Source organism: Ammodytes marinus, assembly GCF_949987685.1.
Source record: "Ammodytes marinus genome assembly, chromosome: 11".
Taxonomy (NCBI): Eukaryota; Metazoa; Chordata; class Actinopteri; order Uranoscopiformes; family Ammodytidae; genus Ammodytes; species Ammodytes marinus.
In genome coordinates, this window is record NC_137215.1 from 18,180,476 (window position 1) to 18,200,931 (window position 20,456).

The 20,456-nt window shown below is 42.4% G+C and overlaps 1 protein-coding gene across 2 annotated transcripts; it reads right to left on the minus strand.

Annotated features, from left to right (window-relative positions):
* Positions 1 to 225: 225 nt before the first annotated feature.
* On the minus strand, positions 226 to 19,350 carry thbs2a (thrombospondin 2a). 2 transcript variants are annotated; one of them, XM_080036998.1, is made up of 23 exons: positions 18,991 to 19,350; positions 18,587 to 18,661; positions 17,788 to 18,341; positions 17,166 to 17,250; positions 14,488 to 14,687; positions 13,028 to 13,168; positions 12,840 to 12,933; positions 11,015 to 11,179; positions 10,001 to 10,177; positions 9,265 to 9,438; positions 8,612 to 8,739; positions 8,347 to 8,499; positions 6,857 to 7,075; positions 6,636 to 6,743; positions 6,370 to 6,529; positions 6,133 to 6,251; positions 5,331 to 5,565; positions 3,779 to 4,006; positions 3,384 to 3,655; positions 3,203 to 3,300; positions 2,880 to 3,019; positions 2,217 to 2,247; positions 226 to 1,863 (listed from the first exon to the last, which is right to left on the minus strand). In XM_080036998.1, the coding sequence occupies exons 2-23, from the start codon at positions 18,651 to 18,653 to the stop codon at positions 1,860 to 1,862; spliced, it is 3,552 nt and encodes a 1,183-aa protein (XP_079893124.1). In that variant the 5' UTR covers positions 18,654 to 18,661; positions 18,991 to 19,350; the 3' UTR covers positions 226 to 1,859. The 2 variants fall into 2 exon arrangements, with proteins under 2 accessions (XP_079893124.1, XP_079893125.1); XM_080036999.1 differs by lacking the exon at positions 2,217 to 2,247.
* Between the last annotated feature and the right edge of the window lie 1,106 nt (positions 19,351 to 20,456).

Here is a 20,456-nt window from a genome sequence, read left to right on the forward strand (position 1 = left end):
ATGAAATACCATCAGTGCAACACACTCATTTGATGCTGAAAATAGTGCCCAACCAATGTACAATTTACTCCTGTTTGAGAGACTTCAGCTAAAAACTACAGTGTCCAACTGGCAGCTGTTAGGTGGCATATCATACTGTACTATTCATGTTGGTTTAACACTATTTTCAAAGTAACGTAACTATAACGGGATATCTGTCAATCCTTGTGTGTAAATTCAACAAAATAGTGTAAAGAGATTTATTTATGAAACAGAACAATCTTACACTATTGTTTGTAAAAAAAAAAAAATTATATCTGACGACACAAGTATACAAAAAAATGTACATTTTGTGCATTGCAACTCTCAACATAAGATGAAAACCAAACATGTAAAAACACAAATGCTATACAGATTAACGGCAACGAGGGTGTCCTAACACAACCTCGGTCCACACTATACAGTCACACAGTCACACTTTGTGTTAAGAGAACTTCAACTGGATTATTTTACCAACAACACTGTAAAGTTTTACAACATCCATAAGTGATACTTACGACTAACATATGAAAAAGTTATTTATATTAAATATTTTCACTGTACTTGACCTTCATGACTAACCCATCACACACAATGACTTGAATGAACCTCAGACTCTAAACTGTTGATGATATATGAGTGCACGGTATCTAACATTAGATTCACTAGGGATCTGGCACTGAAGCGGTTATTAGTTTACAACCTTTTAAACGATGGTTATCACCTTCATCTACTTATTTTAATGTTTATAGAAATTTTACAGATACAAGTGTAAAATACAAGTGTCAAAATCCTGTGCAAAAAAAAAAGAGGTCTTGCCAGCAGCCCAATGTCTAAGCTTCTACAGAAGTAAACTATTAGCACTGAAAAATGTTCCATGTGTACCAATGTGATGTATCACGTTGAGGACAATGAGGCCCTGTCTGGACAGCTAAGAAAATAAACACAGTGGCTTATTTAACATACACATACTACCAGAATAAACCCTTTTTTGGCAGCTACTATCACACACAGAAACGATTAGCTAAAAGCAGCTGATGTTTATCCTCTCCAAAGAAACGATAGAGTTTATCTGAAAGATTATAAAAACTAACGGGGGCAGGAAGTGCATGACAACACTAATAATCTTGCAATACCATAATGTGTTATCTTGACGTTTGTGATATTCAATTATGCATTTTGTCAGTGTGAACAAATAAATAATTATTTACAAACTAGCAAAACAAACAAAAACAAAAGAAAAACAGAGCATAAATAATTTACAAAAGGAATTATAATACAAACTTAGTATAAACATCTTTGGCACTTAATGAAAATGGCTAATTGAAATTGTTCCCACACGTTCCACATTCAGGGGTTAAAAGAACCAGGGGGAACAGTAATGTACTTGAAACAGCCAAATGATTACGCTTTGGTTACAGTTTATGTTTGTCAGATACTTTATGATCAGTTCTGTAAAAACAAAAGCCTGCCAGTGAGACGAAAGTTCAAGAACAACTGAGTGACTTTCCAGTTGTAGAAAGTAAGAAACTGTGGGAAAGCACATACAGCATTGTAAGTGGTTGTACAATGAATCCTTTAAAATATAGATATAGTAAGATAAACTGCAGAGGCTTTTTTTTTCAAACTGGTACACTGTCATCAGTTTTTCTTCCCCAGTTGGGAAAATTTGTCATTAGGAGAACTGAAATCGGCCATTGTGTCCTCTCCAGCTGATAGATCAAGGCAAAACACGGAAAAGTATGAAAAGTCTCCTGTACGTTGAATTGGATAGAGCGATGACGTGATGTTTACTTGTCTTTTTGCCATCTCGATGTTTTTTCCTATCAGACTTGATTCAGTTATCTGTGGAAAGATTGAGAAAAATGGCTTCTGTTAAACGTCACAGTCATAAATCAAGACTAGGACAGCCAAAAGTGCCAGAGTGCAGCAGCAACATTTGCATTGTGTGCGTCAAAAAAAAGCGTGACTTCAGCAAAGTTGGCTGTGATTGTGAAAAGGCTGCAGGTTATTTTTTTCCACAAAGTAGCACTCAACAGAAAAATCTCAAGTCCTTGAACACAACTCACAAGGTCTTTCACAATGCATCGTTCTGGTGCATTGTATATGGGCAAGCTGACAGACAGAAAAAAATAGCGTGATTTATTTTTTTTTCAGCCAACACTCAACACATAACTCCACTCCACTCCCATCATTACCTTGGGTACACTGTTGGAATATCCAGCTCATCTGAGGTTTGAAAAAGATGTTGAAGTTTTAAGGACTTTACCCACATCATTCAAGCATGGACAAGGTTTTCTCACCCACTTTCAGATTTATGTCATATAAGCGTATAGACATGTGTGGAGTACGGACCAGATGAGTCCACTTAACATATAAATATACTTTACATACACATGTAAACAGTATATACACACAAAAACACACTTAAGGGACATAATTTAAACCTGAAATACCAATCAATCCCAAGACTAAGACCTTATAATACTGTTTGTACAAGTGATTGTGTTTGTGTAATGTAAAAAAGCCTTCAGATGACTTTTATTAGGTTTAGTTGCAATTTCCTACCAAACAAAACACATACAGCCAATTCCCCATGGGTTTCTACGTATTCCCAGCATGATGCTGCTATTGTCAGTCTCCATAAATTGTGGGGAAAAAGGGTAAAAAGTTATTTTTGGCTAGATTGATAAACAAGTTATCCTTTGATGCATTAACGAAGGCGCATGAGGTTTCGCACAGAAGTCCAACTGTCTTAGGTGTTGCGTGTAGTGGTTTCTAAAAAAAATGTTTGTTTAATCTAATATCACACTTGCACACACATACACACACTCCTAAGTACTTAAAGTGTTTGTACTAACCTCTGCACTCATACTTGAGGTCGGAGAAGAACACCAGCTCTTGCGAGAAGACAAACAAGCCCAACCTTCCTCCGCCAAACGTCTTGTCATAAACTGGTCCAGAGTCTGCCATGATCTGTTTACCTTCATACACCACAACCCTGCAAAAACAGAGTGTGAATGGCAAACAATCAGACTTAAAATATATGATGCCATCAGTGTGTGTGTGAAAGGGTTGAATGCGACATAAGTGTGAAGTGCTTTGAGTGGTCAAGTCTGACTAGAAGTGCACTATATAAGCACAAGTCCATTTAACATTCACATAATATACATGCATTTCTTACCTTATAAAGCCAGTCTTAGGTCTGTGGATGAGATGCCACCTGTAGGCTGTGTAATCCTTCCAACCAATGTTTTTGGGGTCATGCCACAGAGTACGCACCTGTGTACAATAGGTAACAACACTTAATACAGCAGCTACAGCCTTTTTCAAACAGACCAAATAGCATTCATGCTGCAGCCCACCTGTCCAGGAGTGTTGCCCGTGTGCCACAAAGCATTCCTGAGGTTTTCCCCAGTGCCAGTGGTCGAGTTGACGACTTTGAGTGAAACTCCAGAGATGCCAAAGGCCTTAGAGGGCTTGTCCTCCCAGTAGGTCTGTGTGATCTGCTTCCACATCACTACATAAAAGCGCCCACTCGACTGGTAGCCAAACACAAAGCCTGCATAGTCATCATCTCTGTCCGTGTTCACGTACATCGTCCCACTGAAGTCCACAGCACTGAACTCATCAAAACCTGTGGGGGTGTGTGAGAAATGAGATGCTAAGTCTTAGGGCTCTTTGCAGTAAAATGGAGATTCAAATATTTTAAAAAGCAGCCAAGATTTAACATCAAATAGTATATATGTGTTCTGCTCACCTACTGCAATGCCAGGGTCAGAGTTTGCAGTCTGAACCAGCTCTTTGCCCTGGTGTCTCACTACCCAGTTGGGATCAATTTGAGTGGTTCCCTTAGGATCCAAGTGGACCATCTGGAACTTCCTGAAGTCAGTGACACTGATGGCATTGTTCTCCGGACACACATCAAAGATATCTGGGATACTGTCATTGTCAAAGTCATCTTTGCAGGCATCCCCTCTTCCATCGCCTGTTAAAAAAGGACACCAGATCAATACATATATATTTTACCTCATTAGTCATGGATGATAAAAACTAAATGTCTTCCTATTTTTCCATAGGTCGGAAAATCTCTGTGACAGCTAATGTGAGGGACATAAGACTCCTACTCCAGTGATAATGTTAAATCATAATATTAAATATGAAAGGGGAAAAGAGCAATTCCTCCCAGGAAAGCTGGCTTTGATACCTTTGCCAAGTCTGCTGAGGAAAATCGGCCATCTTTTCATGCTGTGACAACTTCCTCTGATACTTTTACTATCTGAAGCCTGATGTCCATTAGAGCCAGACTGCAGGCCAGGAGCTCACAGTGAAAATGACGCCAGTAGCTAACGAAAGCCACTGTTTGAAAGAAGATAGCTGTTTTCTATCATCTTCAAGGGGCAAAAATGATTCTATCAAATAAGCACTAAGCGAACTGTGAAGAGTGTCATTGTCCAGGGCCTTCAACCTTCGCTGTCTGTTTCCAGTTATAGACAGCTGTACAAACTCCAGGTAACCCTGCTTAAATGAGGCACTGTGGATTAATCACAGGGCAAACCTGAAAGGAAATAAAAACTTCACAGCCTTGCATGTGCCCTCCTGGGAAGTCCTCCTTACTGAATTGATGCAGAATGACATCAACCATGCCAACCCAGCCACTGGCTCTTTCCACAGCCACCATAGTTCACACCTGCTGCTGCAGCAAAGCTAATTGCAGACTGTGAAAACATCTGGCACACGGAAGTAAAATGTGAACATCACCGAGTAACGAGTACAAAGTGCATGGGATGGGAGACCGTTTAAGAAAATAAAGAGAACATTCTGGAAAATATTTATACTAGCTATAAGTTTAGCCTTATATGATCCATTCACAGACTGTCAAGTACAGCTTCAGACTCAATAAGGCCCTAACACCAGGACAAATGTATAATCGAAATCTGAGTAGGTACTGAGTAGGCCTTGTTGGTGAGGTAACACTGTCAACTCTTATCCAGGTCAAGAAATGTACTTTCCATCTCAATATATCATCACTTTATCATGCAATGCTAGGAAAGATCCCTATTCTAAGTTCATCCAACATAAGATAAAAAGTACACCATATAGATATTGGTTTGTTGTACATTTTGTTGTTGGTATTTTCATCTAGGAAATGCTCACAGTGAAACCATACTACATCGACTCAGTAAATTCATTCTGAAACAGTTGAGCACAAACATTTTAGTACCCCTTTGTACTAACATTTCTGCATTAAACAGTACCAGTGGGCAAATATGCATTGGATTCACAACTCCTTTTAAATGTTACATCCTTACCATCAGAGTCCAGCTGGTCTGCATTGGGTGTGAGTCTGCAGTTGTCCCTCTCATCAGGTATGCCATCATCGTCATCATCATAGTCACATGCGTCTCCTTTGCCGTCCTTGTCATGATCGGCCTGGTTGGCATTGGACACATAGGGACAGTTGTCCAGGTTGTTTTGATGGCCGTCTTCATCGATATCCTGGTTATTGTCGCACTGATCTCCAACCAGGTCATTGTCTGAGTCAGTCTGTTGGAGTAATAAACAGAAGTTAAAGCAGAAGTAAGCGATACATTTATGTTAATATACTGTAGGTATTAAATCGCTCTATATTCATACAGTGATCACTTTTGTAGTGTGCACGCTTCATAACACAGGTCTCTCAGTCACTCCGCTCTCCACGTAATAGGCGAGAAACTTTTTCGATATCCCACAACCGTTTATCCAATCAGAAGAGAGATGGCAACAAGCGGGCACGTCTCTCTGCCCGTGCACGCGCAGAGAGCGACAGAGGGGTGAATGTTTATGTGCCTACAATGGCGGAGCAGGTAAAAATCCTTCCCAATGTCTATTTTTATGGTTTTTATCATGTTTAATCGCACGTACGGATCTAAGATGACGCTAGATAACGTGCTGCTTGAAGACCGCTGTGCGTTAATGTGGTGACGTAGGGACGAGCGAGGGGACTGCTAACTACTGCTAACGAGGGGACTGAATTAAGCTAAAAGAACCATTTCGCTTACTTCACCTTTAACACTTCCTGTACTCTCTGTTGTAGTGTAACATATCATGAGTATCTGCAGTGTGATGCGGTACCTGGTCAGTGTTGTGAAGCAGTGGACAGTTGTCACACTGGTCACCAACTCCGTCCACGTCAGTGTCCTTCTGGTCAGTGTTGTACACATAGGGGCAGTTGTCATCCTCATTCAAAATTTCTGTGGAGAAAAGGGCAATTTTCTTTTTAGAATTCCAGGTATGAATAAAATTACAGCTAGCAGCCTTAGATGGACCGATAACTGTATTGTTATCTGTTAAGGCTTAGTTATTTTTTACCATCTCCATCGATGTCCTCTGCGCAGGCATCCCCTTCCCCGTTGTGGTCGGTGTCTATTTGAGCGGGGTTGTGTTCATAGGGACAGTTATCACATCGGTCACCAACGTCATCCTTGTCGAAGTCAAACTGGCGAGGATTGTAGAGGAGGGCACAGTTGTCCTGTGGTTGGGAAGTACGTAAGTGGTTGTTGTTATGGAATTCTTCAAGTATGGTGAATCTGATCATACACTTTAAACGTGCCCATGTGTTGAAAGCTCTTGTTTACCCTCTCGTCCAGGATGCCATCGTTGTCGTCATCCTTGTCACAAGCATCTCCCTGACCATCTTTGTCAAAGTCTTCTTGTCCAGAGTTGGGAAGGTTAGGACAATTATCCTGAAAAAATTGTGGTGGGAAGTTCAGAAATTTTATACAGATACAGCTGTTTAGAATCACTGCCGGAGAGGGTTACAGCGAATAAGGCGACACAGTTCAATGAAATACAGTACCTTCTTGCAGTGATACGTGGCATTGGCACCACACACAAGGTTCTGATTGGGCCATCCATCCAAGTCGGAGTCTTCTCCACAAATGAAGCCATCTCCGGCATAACCGGTCCTACACTCACACTTGTACATGGGGTCACTGAAGTGGCCGAGGTAGATGCATTCGCTATATTTGTGGCAGTTGTGGGTCTTGTCCTTGCATGGGTTATCTGGCTCACAGACCTAAATAAAAAAATTAAAAGGCAGATGGAACTGGTTTATACATTGACTGACTAAATGTGATTTGCTGGAGAAAAAAACATAGCCCTCTATGTCCTTGTTACATGTTTTCCATTTTGTTGTCAGCTTCTGATGATGTGTCCAAGTCAAGAGAGTACTTATTTAACCATTAGTCCTTGTATCTTTCTTTTTAGGAAGGCCACACCAAACTTGGTGCTACTCCAAATCAAAGTGAAGGGGTTAACGGAAAGTGTGGGGCACTTCTGGGCACAGTTGATTTTTTGAAATCCTACTTAATGCATCATACATCCCACTACGGCCCACTGTTGCCCCTTTTACTGCAGCACAAGGTATTCACAGCTGCCACTCATTACCAGAGGATGAACATAACTCCAGCTTGGATGCCACTCCATGAGCTCATGAAGCGGAAAGCGACAGCAAGGAAAAGGCCTTTGATCAAAACTGTGAAATGGGAGCCCCTTAATGCCAACGATGAGACAATTCCCCCTTTTCCCAAATCAATTAGTGCAATTGGGGCATCATATCAAAGACGAGCAGCTGCAGAGGCCAAAGAGTGACAAAATGGCCAATGAGGGGGTGTAATGCAAGTGCCAGTAAGAGTGGCACAGCGAGTTCAGTTAGGTTTTCCAGGGAGCAGAAACGTGTGTTCCAATCCAGTTATTAATATGACATATGACATGTCTAATTACCTGTGATGAGGCCTACAATTTCGCACTCATCACATGTGTGGAAAGTGGAAAAACTGAGTTGTTTTAAAAATCTAGTGGGTAGAGCCTAAGTTAAGACAATTAGCTTTACATGATTTTGAGTAAATGCGCTGATCCGTTCAACATATAGAGTAGAAAATACAGTATGAAGTAGGATCGCATACAGTATTTACAGTCCAACTGTTTAAATCTGCTTCTGATCTTACAGTGAAAGTAACAGAGATGTGAAACACATGTTTTTTGTTAAGAGCTGCCCAACTCTCCTTCCTCTCCTTCTGCTTGCTGCTTCTGGGTCAAAGTGAGTCAAACTCATATTTGGTGGCCCAGGGCCTCCCCTCAAATGCTGTGTTAACAGGTTCAATGAGAAAATGAGGACTAGGAATCAGCTGCAGCTTTCTTCATTCATAAATTTGGACCTGGTATACAAAAATCTGCTACCTACCTAGAGCCCCAGATTGTATTTCCGTTAAGACATCTCACCCGTGTTTGAATCGCATCTAATCAATGGTCTGGTATTGCCGCACGTTGAGAGTAACTTGAACTCACCTGTTTGTTCTTCTTGGCATCTTCCACACCCATACCAAAAGGCTGGTTGCCCTTGTAGCGCTTGGGACAGGGCAGGCAATGGAAACCTGGGTCGGTGTTGACGCAGCGCTGCAATCCACTCACTTTGTAGCAAGCATCAGACACCATGTCACACTGGAGACATGAAAGAAAGGCTTCAGTAGAATACAACCAAATCATTACTTGAATTTTAGTCTCAAATAAGTTGTATCTCCTTTATGCACATGAGAAGAAGATGAACTTTTACCTCATTAATGTCTTCACAGTGGGTACCATTTCCACGGAAACCAACAGGGCAGGGGCCGCACTCCCAGGATCCATCTGGAGAGCTATTGCAATCCACTCCCCCAAAGCATGGGTTAGACAGACAGCCATCTGAAAGCCATTAGATAGACAAGAAAGGATACAGACAAAGGCAATTGATTTAAACATCACTGGAGAGATCTGTATGACCAAACAACCCAGACGTTACTTTTTTTCTTTTGCAGAACATTTTGGTTTTATTTGTCTAGGTTTAGATTTCTGCCTGCACCACAATTAAGGTAAATGGTACGTACTGTATATTGTATCGGTTTTAGTTTGTGCAAGCTTTGAAGATTTGCTATATATATGGTGCTGAATACAAAGAACAACTAAAGCTAATAGGAAAGCCATTATTGCTGCAGTCAATTGGTCAGTGGTTCTCACTCACAACCGCAAATGTCAATCTTGTAGTGGCACTAGAGGAGAAGTGATGTGATCCCTGGAGTCGGTAGAACGTTGACGGTCAGCACGATTTGTAGTGTAATCCATCCAGTATTTGGTGAGATATTGACACACAGTGGTGTACTGATCAACCGAGCCTATCACTTATTGCATTGCTATAAAGTTTAAACATAATGTAGGGTGAATGGTGCTCACCAATGGGGCAGTCTTTTTTATTACAGCTGTCACTGTCGTTGGCCTCCCCGATACACGTATTGCCGCCATACTGAGGTTGAGGGCTGTTGCACTCTCGCGTCCTACTTTTCATTCCCCCTCCGCATGTTGCTGAACAGGTTGCCCATGGAGACCAAGGACCCCAACCACCATCAACTAAAAAGATATGGGGACAGATGCTCAGTGGTTAGTCTTTGAAATCACGTAAAATCAACTGTATTCCACATTCCAATATGTCAGTGATTCTTGAGAATGCTTGTTGTTCGTTTTTTTCCCCAAATCAGTGAATATCTCCTCACGATCCGCTACCTGTCCGTACTGTTATTTATTTTTTCAGTGCACACACAGTACGTACAGGCAGCGGGGTCGTGAGGAGATATTCAGGGATTTTGACAAAAACATTCAGGGATTTTTTGATAACAAGCATTCTCCAGAATCGCTGACTCCACCTTTGAAGTCAAAATAAATCTGGAATCTGGAAAAGCAGCCATAGAGTCAGAAACACCTGGAACTTAATACTTCAAGAGAAAACATATTGAGCTGATTTGAGTCAACATCTCTTGAAAGAAAGACAGGAGGTCCGTCCAGGTAAAAAAAAAACACAAGGGAATGTTGCCTCGGAGGGGAGCCATGAGATATGAGAATGTCTAGGTTGTTTGACACTGTAGCTGCTGTAATGGAGATGAGTGCTCTCCTCATGTGGCAGAAATATACTCACTGGGACAGGGCTTGGCAGTGCAGCGTTGGGTCTCTCTCCCACTTCCCTCACAGTCCTTTCCTCCCAGTTGTGGCACGGGAGAGTTGCAGTGGCGTATCCTTGTGATCTGACCTTCTCCACAGGTCACCGAGCAGGAAGACCACGGAGACCACAAGCTCCAACCTCCGTCCTGGCGAACTGCAAGTATCAAACATTAAGCGTATCAGTCAGCACCACAACTACACGTCATGTATTACCCCCCCCCCCCCCCACTCCATTTCCACTCAGTCAAATAGTTACAGACGTGTATAATTTGCAAATGTAAACAAAGAATGGCCACCACATTTTTTTCTACAAGTAAACATTATGTGATGGTGGCTCGCTTTCAAAGATTTTTTTCTCAGATGACTGCGCCAGTATTTATGTCATGGTGGGTAAACTATCCTCCAGTGGTTGTGGACTGATGTAGTCACTCACACAGATGCAGTGTAATGTTAGCTGCAAGCAATAACACATGCTTACCCTGCGACGTGTCAAACACGCAAATCATCAGTTTTGGCAGCCAGCACAACCCAAACTAAAATCTGAAGACACCCCAACTCCTATATAGTACCCCTAATACTTAAATTAATTTGTATTTTTATATTTTTGCACGAAAGGCTCTGGTGAGTCATTGCACTGTGGAACACCCTCTCAGCCAGTAATTTATTTGGTATTAACTTTGACTGGGCACACCCTGCAACCCGACCATGAGATCCAGCTCTTCACTGGTATCCAGCCGCACTCAGATGGATCCATTTTCAACAGATTTATGGAGGCATGAACTTGGTCTTTTGTGCTTTGAAAGATCTCATATATAGAGACAGGGCTGTTTTTTTTCCACAGTTCTATCATGTGCCTCCCTAGCCATATGTCATACTGTTTAACATTATTGTTTAGTTGTGGTAAGGGGCAGACATCAACATTTGAGCAATATATCATATACTGTATATTTGAAGGAAAACACAAATGGATTACAAAAATATAAATTCTCACCACGGCTGTCACATTTGCCCAGGCTGCACTTGCGGGTCTGGATAGAAGCTCCGCTGCAGGGGTTACTGGTTGCGTCACATGAGCGGCCCCTTTGTTGGGTTCCTGTCCCGCAGGTGACTGTGCACTCTGTCCACTCCGACCACGGGGACCAGCCATCCTCACTGTCTTTATTTGGAAGAGGTAGAATCACAAAGTCAACATTTGGATCTTAACACCCCCATTTCAACTCAATGTAAAAAAAAAATAGAAGTAGGGGAGAACAGGGGAATTTGAGGCATCTGAGGCATCGGGTAATGTGAGTCAGCCCCTGTATCTAGGCAACGGAAAAACATTTGTGGTCATGTGAGACATATGTTTTCTCATTTCCCCATGGCCCCAAAAGAGAGGACCTCATGGTGCTGTGGTAAGCATGTTTTTTTCACCAAAATAGGTATTTTGCATGTAAAAGTAAATTTTCTTGCTGTCAACTTAATCAACTGTTGTGCCAAAGCAAATGTATTCACGTAGAAAAACTTCTATCATACGTGTTGATGAACTACCAACATATGAAACAATGTGATGCTGATAACTGAAGATTAGCCTGAAATGCTAAGAGAGGTAGTTTTTTCTCAAATTGTGGTGGTGGGGGAAAGTGAGCCAAATGCTGTGGGGGAAAGTGAGCCACTGTCTCACTTTCCCATGAGGCACAAGTTAAGTTTAGTCTTAAACATATATTAATGTAATATTACATAACATATGTTTTATTTTAATGTCATACACATTATAGAAAAGCCATCATGCCAAGGAAATACACCAGGAAGACGACCTGGGGCAACCACACGGAAAGAGCACCTTCTCATCTTTCCCTGTAACCTTCAGGGCTGGAATGTAGAGTAGGCCTAGTTGTAGAGTATGACAGGCTGATGTTATAATCCAGTTGGGTCTTCTCCTGTGTTCTGAGTCCCAGGCTGTTCTCGCTGGTTCTGATTTTCCTATGCTTTGACCCCCAGACACTAGCTGGCTCTAAGGGTCCTGTGTTCTGACCCCCAGACTGTGTTCTAATCTAACTGGTTCTATCTTTCATTTGAATCTTATTAAAACCTTTTGAATTATAATATGTTGTATTTGATTTTGTTCAGAGTTACTTTCAAGTGTTTAGAAGATGTGCTTTGCTTAATTGACCAAACCCCATCATTCTTTTACTAGTCCGACATTAGTTCTGGAATGTGTGGCTAGCTTTCAGGATTCTTACTGTTACAATATGTGTTGTTATGGTAGTTTCAGAGTGGAAAAAGTAAGTGGATCAGTTTACCCCACAGCTGGGGTAAAGTGAGCCACATGACAACTTTTTTTTAAACAATCATATTTTCACTGCCCTTTGTCTTAAAGAAATTCTGCTAATGCCCATTTCTAGGAAACATCCTGAATTAATGGGAAATGTGTACATTTGAGTGATAAATCATTTTAGCTCCCTTAGAGGGGAGCAAATGTAAAAAGTGGCTCAGATTACCCCGTTCTCCCCTACTAGTGAAACACCACAACTGCGCTGTTTTATTCTTTCTTTCTGTCTGTTGTCTGTCTGTTTATCACATGACCTCTTCTGAAAGACCCACAATAGCCATCCTGAGTGTCATATATTTTGGCCAATAAATATGTGGTTCACTCGCAAAGACAAAACTGGCTGCAACAGCCCTGTGGTGATAAAGTTTTATCCGGGTGGAATATAGTTTTATATGGCATATGGAATCATTCATTTGAAATAGCATACATGCTTGAAACTATGTGTGTTTAATATTGTGTTTATTTGCTGTAGGCGTTGGCTAATAGGTAGGTTCTGTCTACTTACCCATGCACACGGGGCAGCACTCGCCGTCCACAAAAGAGGGGCTCGCACAGGCCACTGGTGGGCAGGTAATTTGGTGACACACAATCTTGGACTCCTGCCATCAATGGACATTAGAGATACATCAGGGTCACTGACATTCACAGTAAATCTGTACATTTCCATGTCAATTCCATATGACTTGGCCCTACCTGGCAGGTACATTTGGTGCAGCTGTCCACAACCCACTCTTCCTTATCATCAAACAGGCGGCCATCTTGCCAGCACATGTTTTTCTCTTTAGTGTTCCTCATCCTCCCAAGGGCCTCTTTCATGACTGTGTTCTCCTCTGTCTGAACATACAATAACAGACAGATTTGCAGTCGGAGCGGAGAACAGTCAGAAATAATTAGGACACACTCATGAGAAAGGTGCACTGCATTCCATCAAACATGTGAAGATGTGCACCTGCTGACATGTTGATTCCTTTTAAAGAGAGCACATGCAAGGTTACTTTTCACCAGGTGGAAAAAGAAGAGTGCATCGTGCTCTAGAAGAAGCCTATAAACTAATCAAGAAACACAAACACCACTTACAGACATAATATTATTCAAGGGCCATATGTAGCATCGTGTGCCCCTTTTAATGAAGCTTTACATCCCCATTCCAGTGATACATCACACTGTATTATTTTAAATCATCTTTCTTCCAGATTGATTAATGAGCGAAAAGAGGTTCAGAAAGAAAACGTACAAACGTAACAAATGTGAATTAAGTCAAAAAAAGTACACCAACACAAAAAGTTACTCCATTGTATTACTGTAAGGAGAATACTTGTAAAATACAAATTGCAAACCCCAAATAACTGTATTTCGCTAAAGAAAATAACCCAATGAAAACTGTTACTTGGTGATGCACATTGCAACCTCCAACCCAATTGGAAAGACTAGTTATTTCTGGCTTGACTCCTGCACACTTGGAAACTGTCAGTCGATAAACTACAGCCAAAGGTTTATGTGTGTGTGTCTGTGTGTGTGCGCGCGCTTGTCCTCCCATTAGGAAAATGGATACAGCAGTGCGCAGCACTAGAATCTTAAGACACCACTCGGTCTGGAAGAGCCTCAGGGACCCTTCTCATCCCGTCCGTTTTTTTTGTTTTTTTTCTCTCCAAAGGTTCATGCCCAGACTCTCTTATTGCTGGAGGGCTCCCAGAGGAAACACATGGGCTGTTTAAACACATCCAGACATTAGACTGGACCCCTTAGCTGCCAGGGGAACACTTCCTATATCCACATGTAACATGTCATAAAATCTGTCTGACTCAAGCTGCCACAGATAGCAGGAGTCAAACGGGTTCAGTCATCACAGGCCACTCTATAAACACTCCTGCGGCTACTTACTGTTTGCTTTTCGACCTAATGTAGGTTACCTAGTAACCTAAATCAAACCGCTTTCCTTCTGGCTGCCACGCTGAGGATTGTATCGTTTATTTTCCTAAGATGTCTATTTTTCTCTTAAATGTTGATTTTCTTCCCTCACACAAAAAAAGCCTATACCCATTCATCACTGAAATTGGCCTGTAAAGTACAGCGATACAGGCAGCAGTAGCTTGTGTAAAACAAACACCAGTCAGGATTAGGTTGATTTACACTATGTCACTTTGACTACTCACCACTTTTCGCAAGCCATCAATAAGGTTACTGACGATAACGCGCAGGCCTTTGAGCTCCTGGAACATGGTGCTAAGTTCCTCGCAGGAACGTTCGCACATATCCGGGCCCGTCTCGTCTGTCTTCTGCCCTATGATGTTTGTGGTGATGGAGGGACTCACATCCACAACCTCTGTGCTCTCGCTCACAATATTAGCATCATCTAAAGAGAGGTACAAAAAGAGACATGGGGGAGACAGTGTGAATGCAAGCACATGAATGAGCAACACAGACACGCTGATGGAAAACATATTTTCAGAGATAGGATGATTGAAACACAAGGACTCGGATTTCCTGCTTTCCTGTAGGCGGCCAAAAGGTCCTAACAATGCGGTGATTACAGTGTTTATTGTGTTCCCGAAAACAGATGTCTAGTCAGTCAGCGGAGTTTGATTCGAAAAAAAAGAAAGCAATCTGTTTGAAATGGTGACTTCAAATCTTTCCACCAGGGATGACATGCAGCAGGGTTGGCTGCAGAAGCACATGAAGGGATGGCATTGCCAAGCTCCCTAAAGTCAAATTCTATGGGGTTCCTCACATGATGACAAAATACACTGTCGTCATAAATCTCCATGACCATGAGTGGACACTTCCATTATGGACTTAGCAGACTGGAGTGACCACACAGATGGGTTTACAAGAAGCCTGGGAAGCTTATGGTCTTGTCTTTTCCAGCTGATCAGTAACACAGACAAGAGAGATATACCCTTGGTCTAGATGTCAGCACAGTAGAATTCAAAATCCCTTTGAGTTAAAGCATTTATCATTCATGACTAATACTTTAGGGTTTTGCAGTAGAATCCCTTCTACTTAAGGGAAAAGCCTTAAGGGGGATTGTATGAAAGGCAGAATGACAGCTAAATGTTGAGGCTTCGTTGCAAAATCTACAAATCTGCAAATCTGGAGCAGAAAGTCCAGGCCAGAGTAATGCGTCTGCCAGCTGTGATCTTTGTAAAACACAGCAAAAAATGTATATAAATCACAGAGCAAGACCAGGCATTTTTGTTGTGGGGTTGAGTTGGCGTTGAACCAAATTCTGAACTTCATGAATGTGCGATGACGAAAACAAACATAGACAGTCAGAGAAGACAGACATTACAACACTGCAGATCACCTATTATTGAGCTGAAGCACAGCTCATATCTGCAACCCGGTTGGGATCTTGCTATGTAAATTGGTGAAGATTGATAGCAGGCTGGGGATTCTAACTCAACGAGTCGTCAAAATTGCACGATGATGTCCCACTCTAAGCCTGCGCTATGTTTTCCTTCCCTCTTAGTCTGTTGGATTCATTCAAATCTCAGGAGGGCGTCCCGCTGACTGTGCATGTGAACGCGTGCTAGCTGGTCTGGGAAAGCATTTACACATTCTTCCCTGGCTCTCTGTGATAGACATTCTCAATTAATTTCTTCTCAAAGCAGGTAGAGAATGAAAAACTACAAAAAGAAATAGCAAAAAGCTTGGGTAGGTTTAACACTGCTCATTAATGTCCAACGTGACAGTTTTTATGAGCGTGGGTTGTGTGGGTTTATGAGTGACTTTTGGCATGGGGATTGCCAACAGTGCAGAACCTTGACTGGAACCAGCTAGCAGCATGCAGAAAAAACTTCCATGCAGCTTGGTGACATTTGTTGAAAGAAATCAAGTTATTTAGCTGGAATTCAAACACTGCTTATGGCAACACAGAAGTACACCAAAAACCGCTGGATCAAGCACGCACACGCACGCCGCAGATGGATCTGTTTTGTCACAGTGATCCCAAGACACTGTTCCCAGATGTGGTGACCCTTTAGCCCTGTTGTAGAGGAGGATTATGTACATATTTACTCTGGTCTCTGTATCGTTTGAGTCGTAGTCCATCTTTCGTGTGAGCCCCACTGAGTATCACGAGGTACACTGTTCCTCAAGAGAGCAAAAGCTTCAGCTGAGGAAAGCAACCCAATCAGCCAATTCATGACTTCATTGTATGTGTGTGTGTGTGTGTGTATGTGTGTGTGTGTGTGTGTGTGTGTGTCTGTGTGTGTGTGTGTGTGTGTGTGTGTGTGTGTGTGTGTGCGTGCGTGCGTGTGTGTGCGCGCGTGGGTGCGTTTGTGTGTGATTGTGCGCAGCTGGGAGTGGAAGCTCCCCAGTCGTCAGTATAGCGTTCACTTCTATTTTCTTTCCCAAGGCATTATCCCGAGTCCACTGCCAGTGGAAATAAATGTAAGCATCTGCCTCTCCTTTTGGTCACCACGCAAGCCGGCCCGAACTCAAGCCGCTGCATCGACACCGCTGTTTCCGTAAACATGAAGTCATTGGTGAGAGATCCTGCCACATATCAAGTCTGCGAGCTTTTTGAAACTCTTAAAAAAATTGTTACATTTATTCAAAGGGAGTCAACTGAGAAGGCTAAACTGTTTGGTCTGGAGAGTTGCTGTGGTTGTTCCTTAACAAAACACAGATACCACGCTTGGGAGGATTTTATGTGAACGAGTTTCCCAATCACATCTGTAAGGTATCGGACTCGCAAATATAATTATTTTTGACTCATCATTTGGCTTATGAAATCACACAAACAGAAACGGTTGCCACTGATTGAGTATGGCAGGAACTTTTAAGGCGAATGCTGGTTTGAACACTGGCTACAAGTGAAAAGTCTTACCTTCTTTAGTGAACATACAGTCTCTGCTCAGCAGGACATCTTCCACTGAGGTGTCAAAGATGAAAAACACATTCTGCAGAAGGCCCTGTTTGGAAAGAAAAAACAAGTCTCTATTACGTATTTGGGCTACTTTGGCATGAAGTGACATACGTGCATTTTAAAGTTACTTTTAATCAAGCATGGATTGGAAAACCGTCTCAAAGACAAACACACTCACACTCGAGCACAAAAGGTCACTCTTGACCTTGTCACAGACATTCACACCCATTTTTACACACAAGGGGCAATTTGGTGTCTAAATTTGGAGTGCTTTTCTACACAAAAGGACCAGGGCAAGACTGAGTCACTCTGCCACACTTTAAATAGGGAGTATGTAAGTATTCTACTCCTGGAAACTGTGAGCTTTTATTATCAGTTGAGACCACAATTTTTGTTTCATGCGACTTATGAGAGGCCACAAATTATTGTGGAGCCATTTAACTCTCCCAGCAGGGCTGCAGAAGTCACAGTGAAACTAAAGTGCTTGGATCCTTGGGGAAATCTTGTTTCTAGCAACAGCCTTTCACTCACACACTACTTGCTGTAGTTTGGTCTGGCTTTGCGAGACTAGTCTCTCGCTTACCCTGAAGTGGTTCTCCCGGGTGGATCCCTTGGCAACGTACATGCGGCTTCCCTCAGCCTGCAGGTGCTCGTAGAAAGGCTCATCCAGGATGAAGCTGTCGATCAGGCTGCAGCCCACATACAGGTTGGCGTTCTCCCCATGAACATGAAGCGTGATATTCTTCCACTGCGAGTCGGCCAGGTCCACGTCCTCGAAAGAGACCACGTTCTGCGAGCCGTCCACCCAGTAAACTAGATCCAGAGTGTTGGCGCGTCCGTTGGACACAATCTCAAACTGCCGGCGGCCATCGGGGCTCTCCAAACCGATCAAGGTGCCCCGCGAGGATCGGTCCTGGCGTATGCTGGCCGCAAACACAAAGCCCTCGTTGTTTTGGACCTGTCGTAGTATTTGCTTCAGTATGGGGGGGCTGACCGGGGGCAGGTGGTCGAAGCGAATGAAGCGATAGGCAGGGGCATCTGAGTCCTGGCCCCGGAACTGTTTGGCTCCCAGAGTTTTGCGCGTGATCTGGGAGATTTCAAACAGGTCGAAGGAGGTCTCGTCCTCCTGCTCGCCTTCTGTCAAATCAGACCAGCGCAAATGCAAATGGACATGTTGATTTTAGGGGATAATAAGCACTTTCAAAAGGAACAGTGCAAATGGCAAACCAATGGCCACATGTTAAGAGGGATTAGTCTACAGCAAGTTCTGACCTAAAATAAAACTTCACATGTGAGGATTTATTATATTATACGATGCATAAGTAATAGGCTATTATCAATTATAAGTCAGGATTACAGTGATTTACAAGTTGTTCACTTACCTTGAGTTAATGCGTGGAGGAAATTGAAACATAAGAGGAGCAAGAAGAGACTTCTCCTGAGTATCATGTCTCCTTCTAAAGAAATAACAGAAATGATTTGCATTAGTTTGTATGTCCCTCTTTAGGCTTTGTCCTGTCTGCACTTGAATCTGAAGTTGGCCGTGAAAATTTCGAAAAAAACAAACAAACAAACATTCCAATGTAATACAATAGAAGATGAAATGATTCCGCTAAACAGCTCTACAGTAAACGGTTTACAGCATCACACATGCATACACATCGCCACCAGCTTCTGAATTCAGATTCATCTTCTAGAGTTTTCAGTCAAAGGGTAGGCTAACTGATTACTTTAATCACTTGAACCATATTTCCACACAGAAACTATAATGGTCGACATTACTTACCTGATGAATGCAGTTTTTATGTGGTATTCTTTTGTATTCTGTCGGATATCCGACAAAAAAAAACAAGACAAAAAAAGTTAAAATCGATTGTGAAAAATGGCGCTCTTTTCAAGGATCTGAGCCGATGAATAAATGAATGAGAAGTCGTATCTCTTGCATAAACCTCGTGCGTAAAAGCCGTAAAGTCCAATTTGGTTCCCTATATCCACAGTCTGGAGGCACAACAGTTTCTGAGGCACCCACCTCCCTCCTCTTATATATAGAGGCTCGCGGAGACAACCTGTCAGTCAGTGTTTTTTTTGGGGTATGGACCGTTCTGTGGCCAATTTTTAAGAGACAGGAGTTACATAATTATCTTCCGATGGCGTAATTTTACTGATGCAGTGCTCGCACACAGATGCTGGCCTAGGGGATCCGCGACCCCTCCTCTCCTCTCTCTTTCTCTCTCTCCCTCTCTCACCCTCTCTCTCCCGCTCTTTGTCCCCCTCTCTCTCTCTCTCTCTTACTCACTCACTCACTCACTCACACACGCACGCACGCGCGCACGCACACACACACACACACACACACACACACACACACACACACACACACACACACACACACACACACACACACACACACACACACACACACTTATGCCCACCATCCCCTCCCAAATACTGTAAGCCCACCTTCATGGGGAAAAGCAATGGAGGAAAGTATGCTGTTGTTCAGTGTTGGTGCACTTTGTGGGTTACAAAATAGAGCTTATAAACTCCCAGTCCCCTGAATAATAAGTCATTTTTTAAGGTTGAAATAGCAAAGCACAGGACATAAAGTAGATATTTGGAATATGTGAGTAACTGGCTTTCGTCTGAAACAGAGTTATAATTCAAGTATTGCAAAATAACAATAACCCAAGCCAGCTATTTCTGCAATGTGAAACAAAAGAAGAGCGTGAAAATGAGCCTCTATTACAATAGATATTTGAGATGCTTCCACTCTGCTGGCAACCACTGTTGTCTCACGTCTGGAGATATCAAGGCTTTTTTTTTGTTTGTTGCCAAGGCTTCCATCTGCGGTGTCAGGGAAAGAAAGGCTGATACATGGTATCATTCTTGGAGCCCTGTAGAGGGATCTTAATGCTGGATGTGGGTAGGCCTTTGTGTACCAATAGGATACGTCTCAGGGATGGTTTGCGTCAATTGGAAAATGTGCATTCCATTGAGAGGAAAAAAAAGGGGGGGGGGGGGTGAAGAACAGACAGTTTTTCACCAAAATGGGAGATTTCCTTTCAACGACACACATTCCCTAACCTGACAGAAATTAAAAACAGTAGAGAACAGTTAGTCAGACTTAGGAGAATATAGAAATTGCTCGCTGATGATAAAAGCATTGTTCAATGACCAGAGAACATCAGATTAAGACTGTCAGGGTTGGAAAAGTTGGAAAAAGGTCCACAGACTTGCACTTGTTACAACATG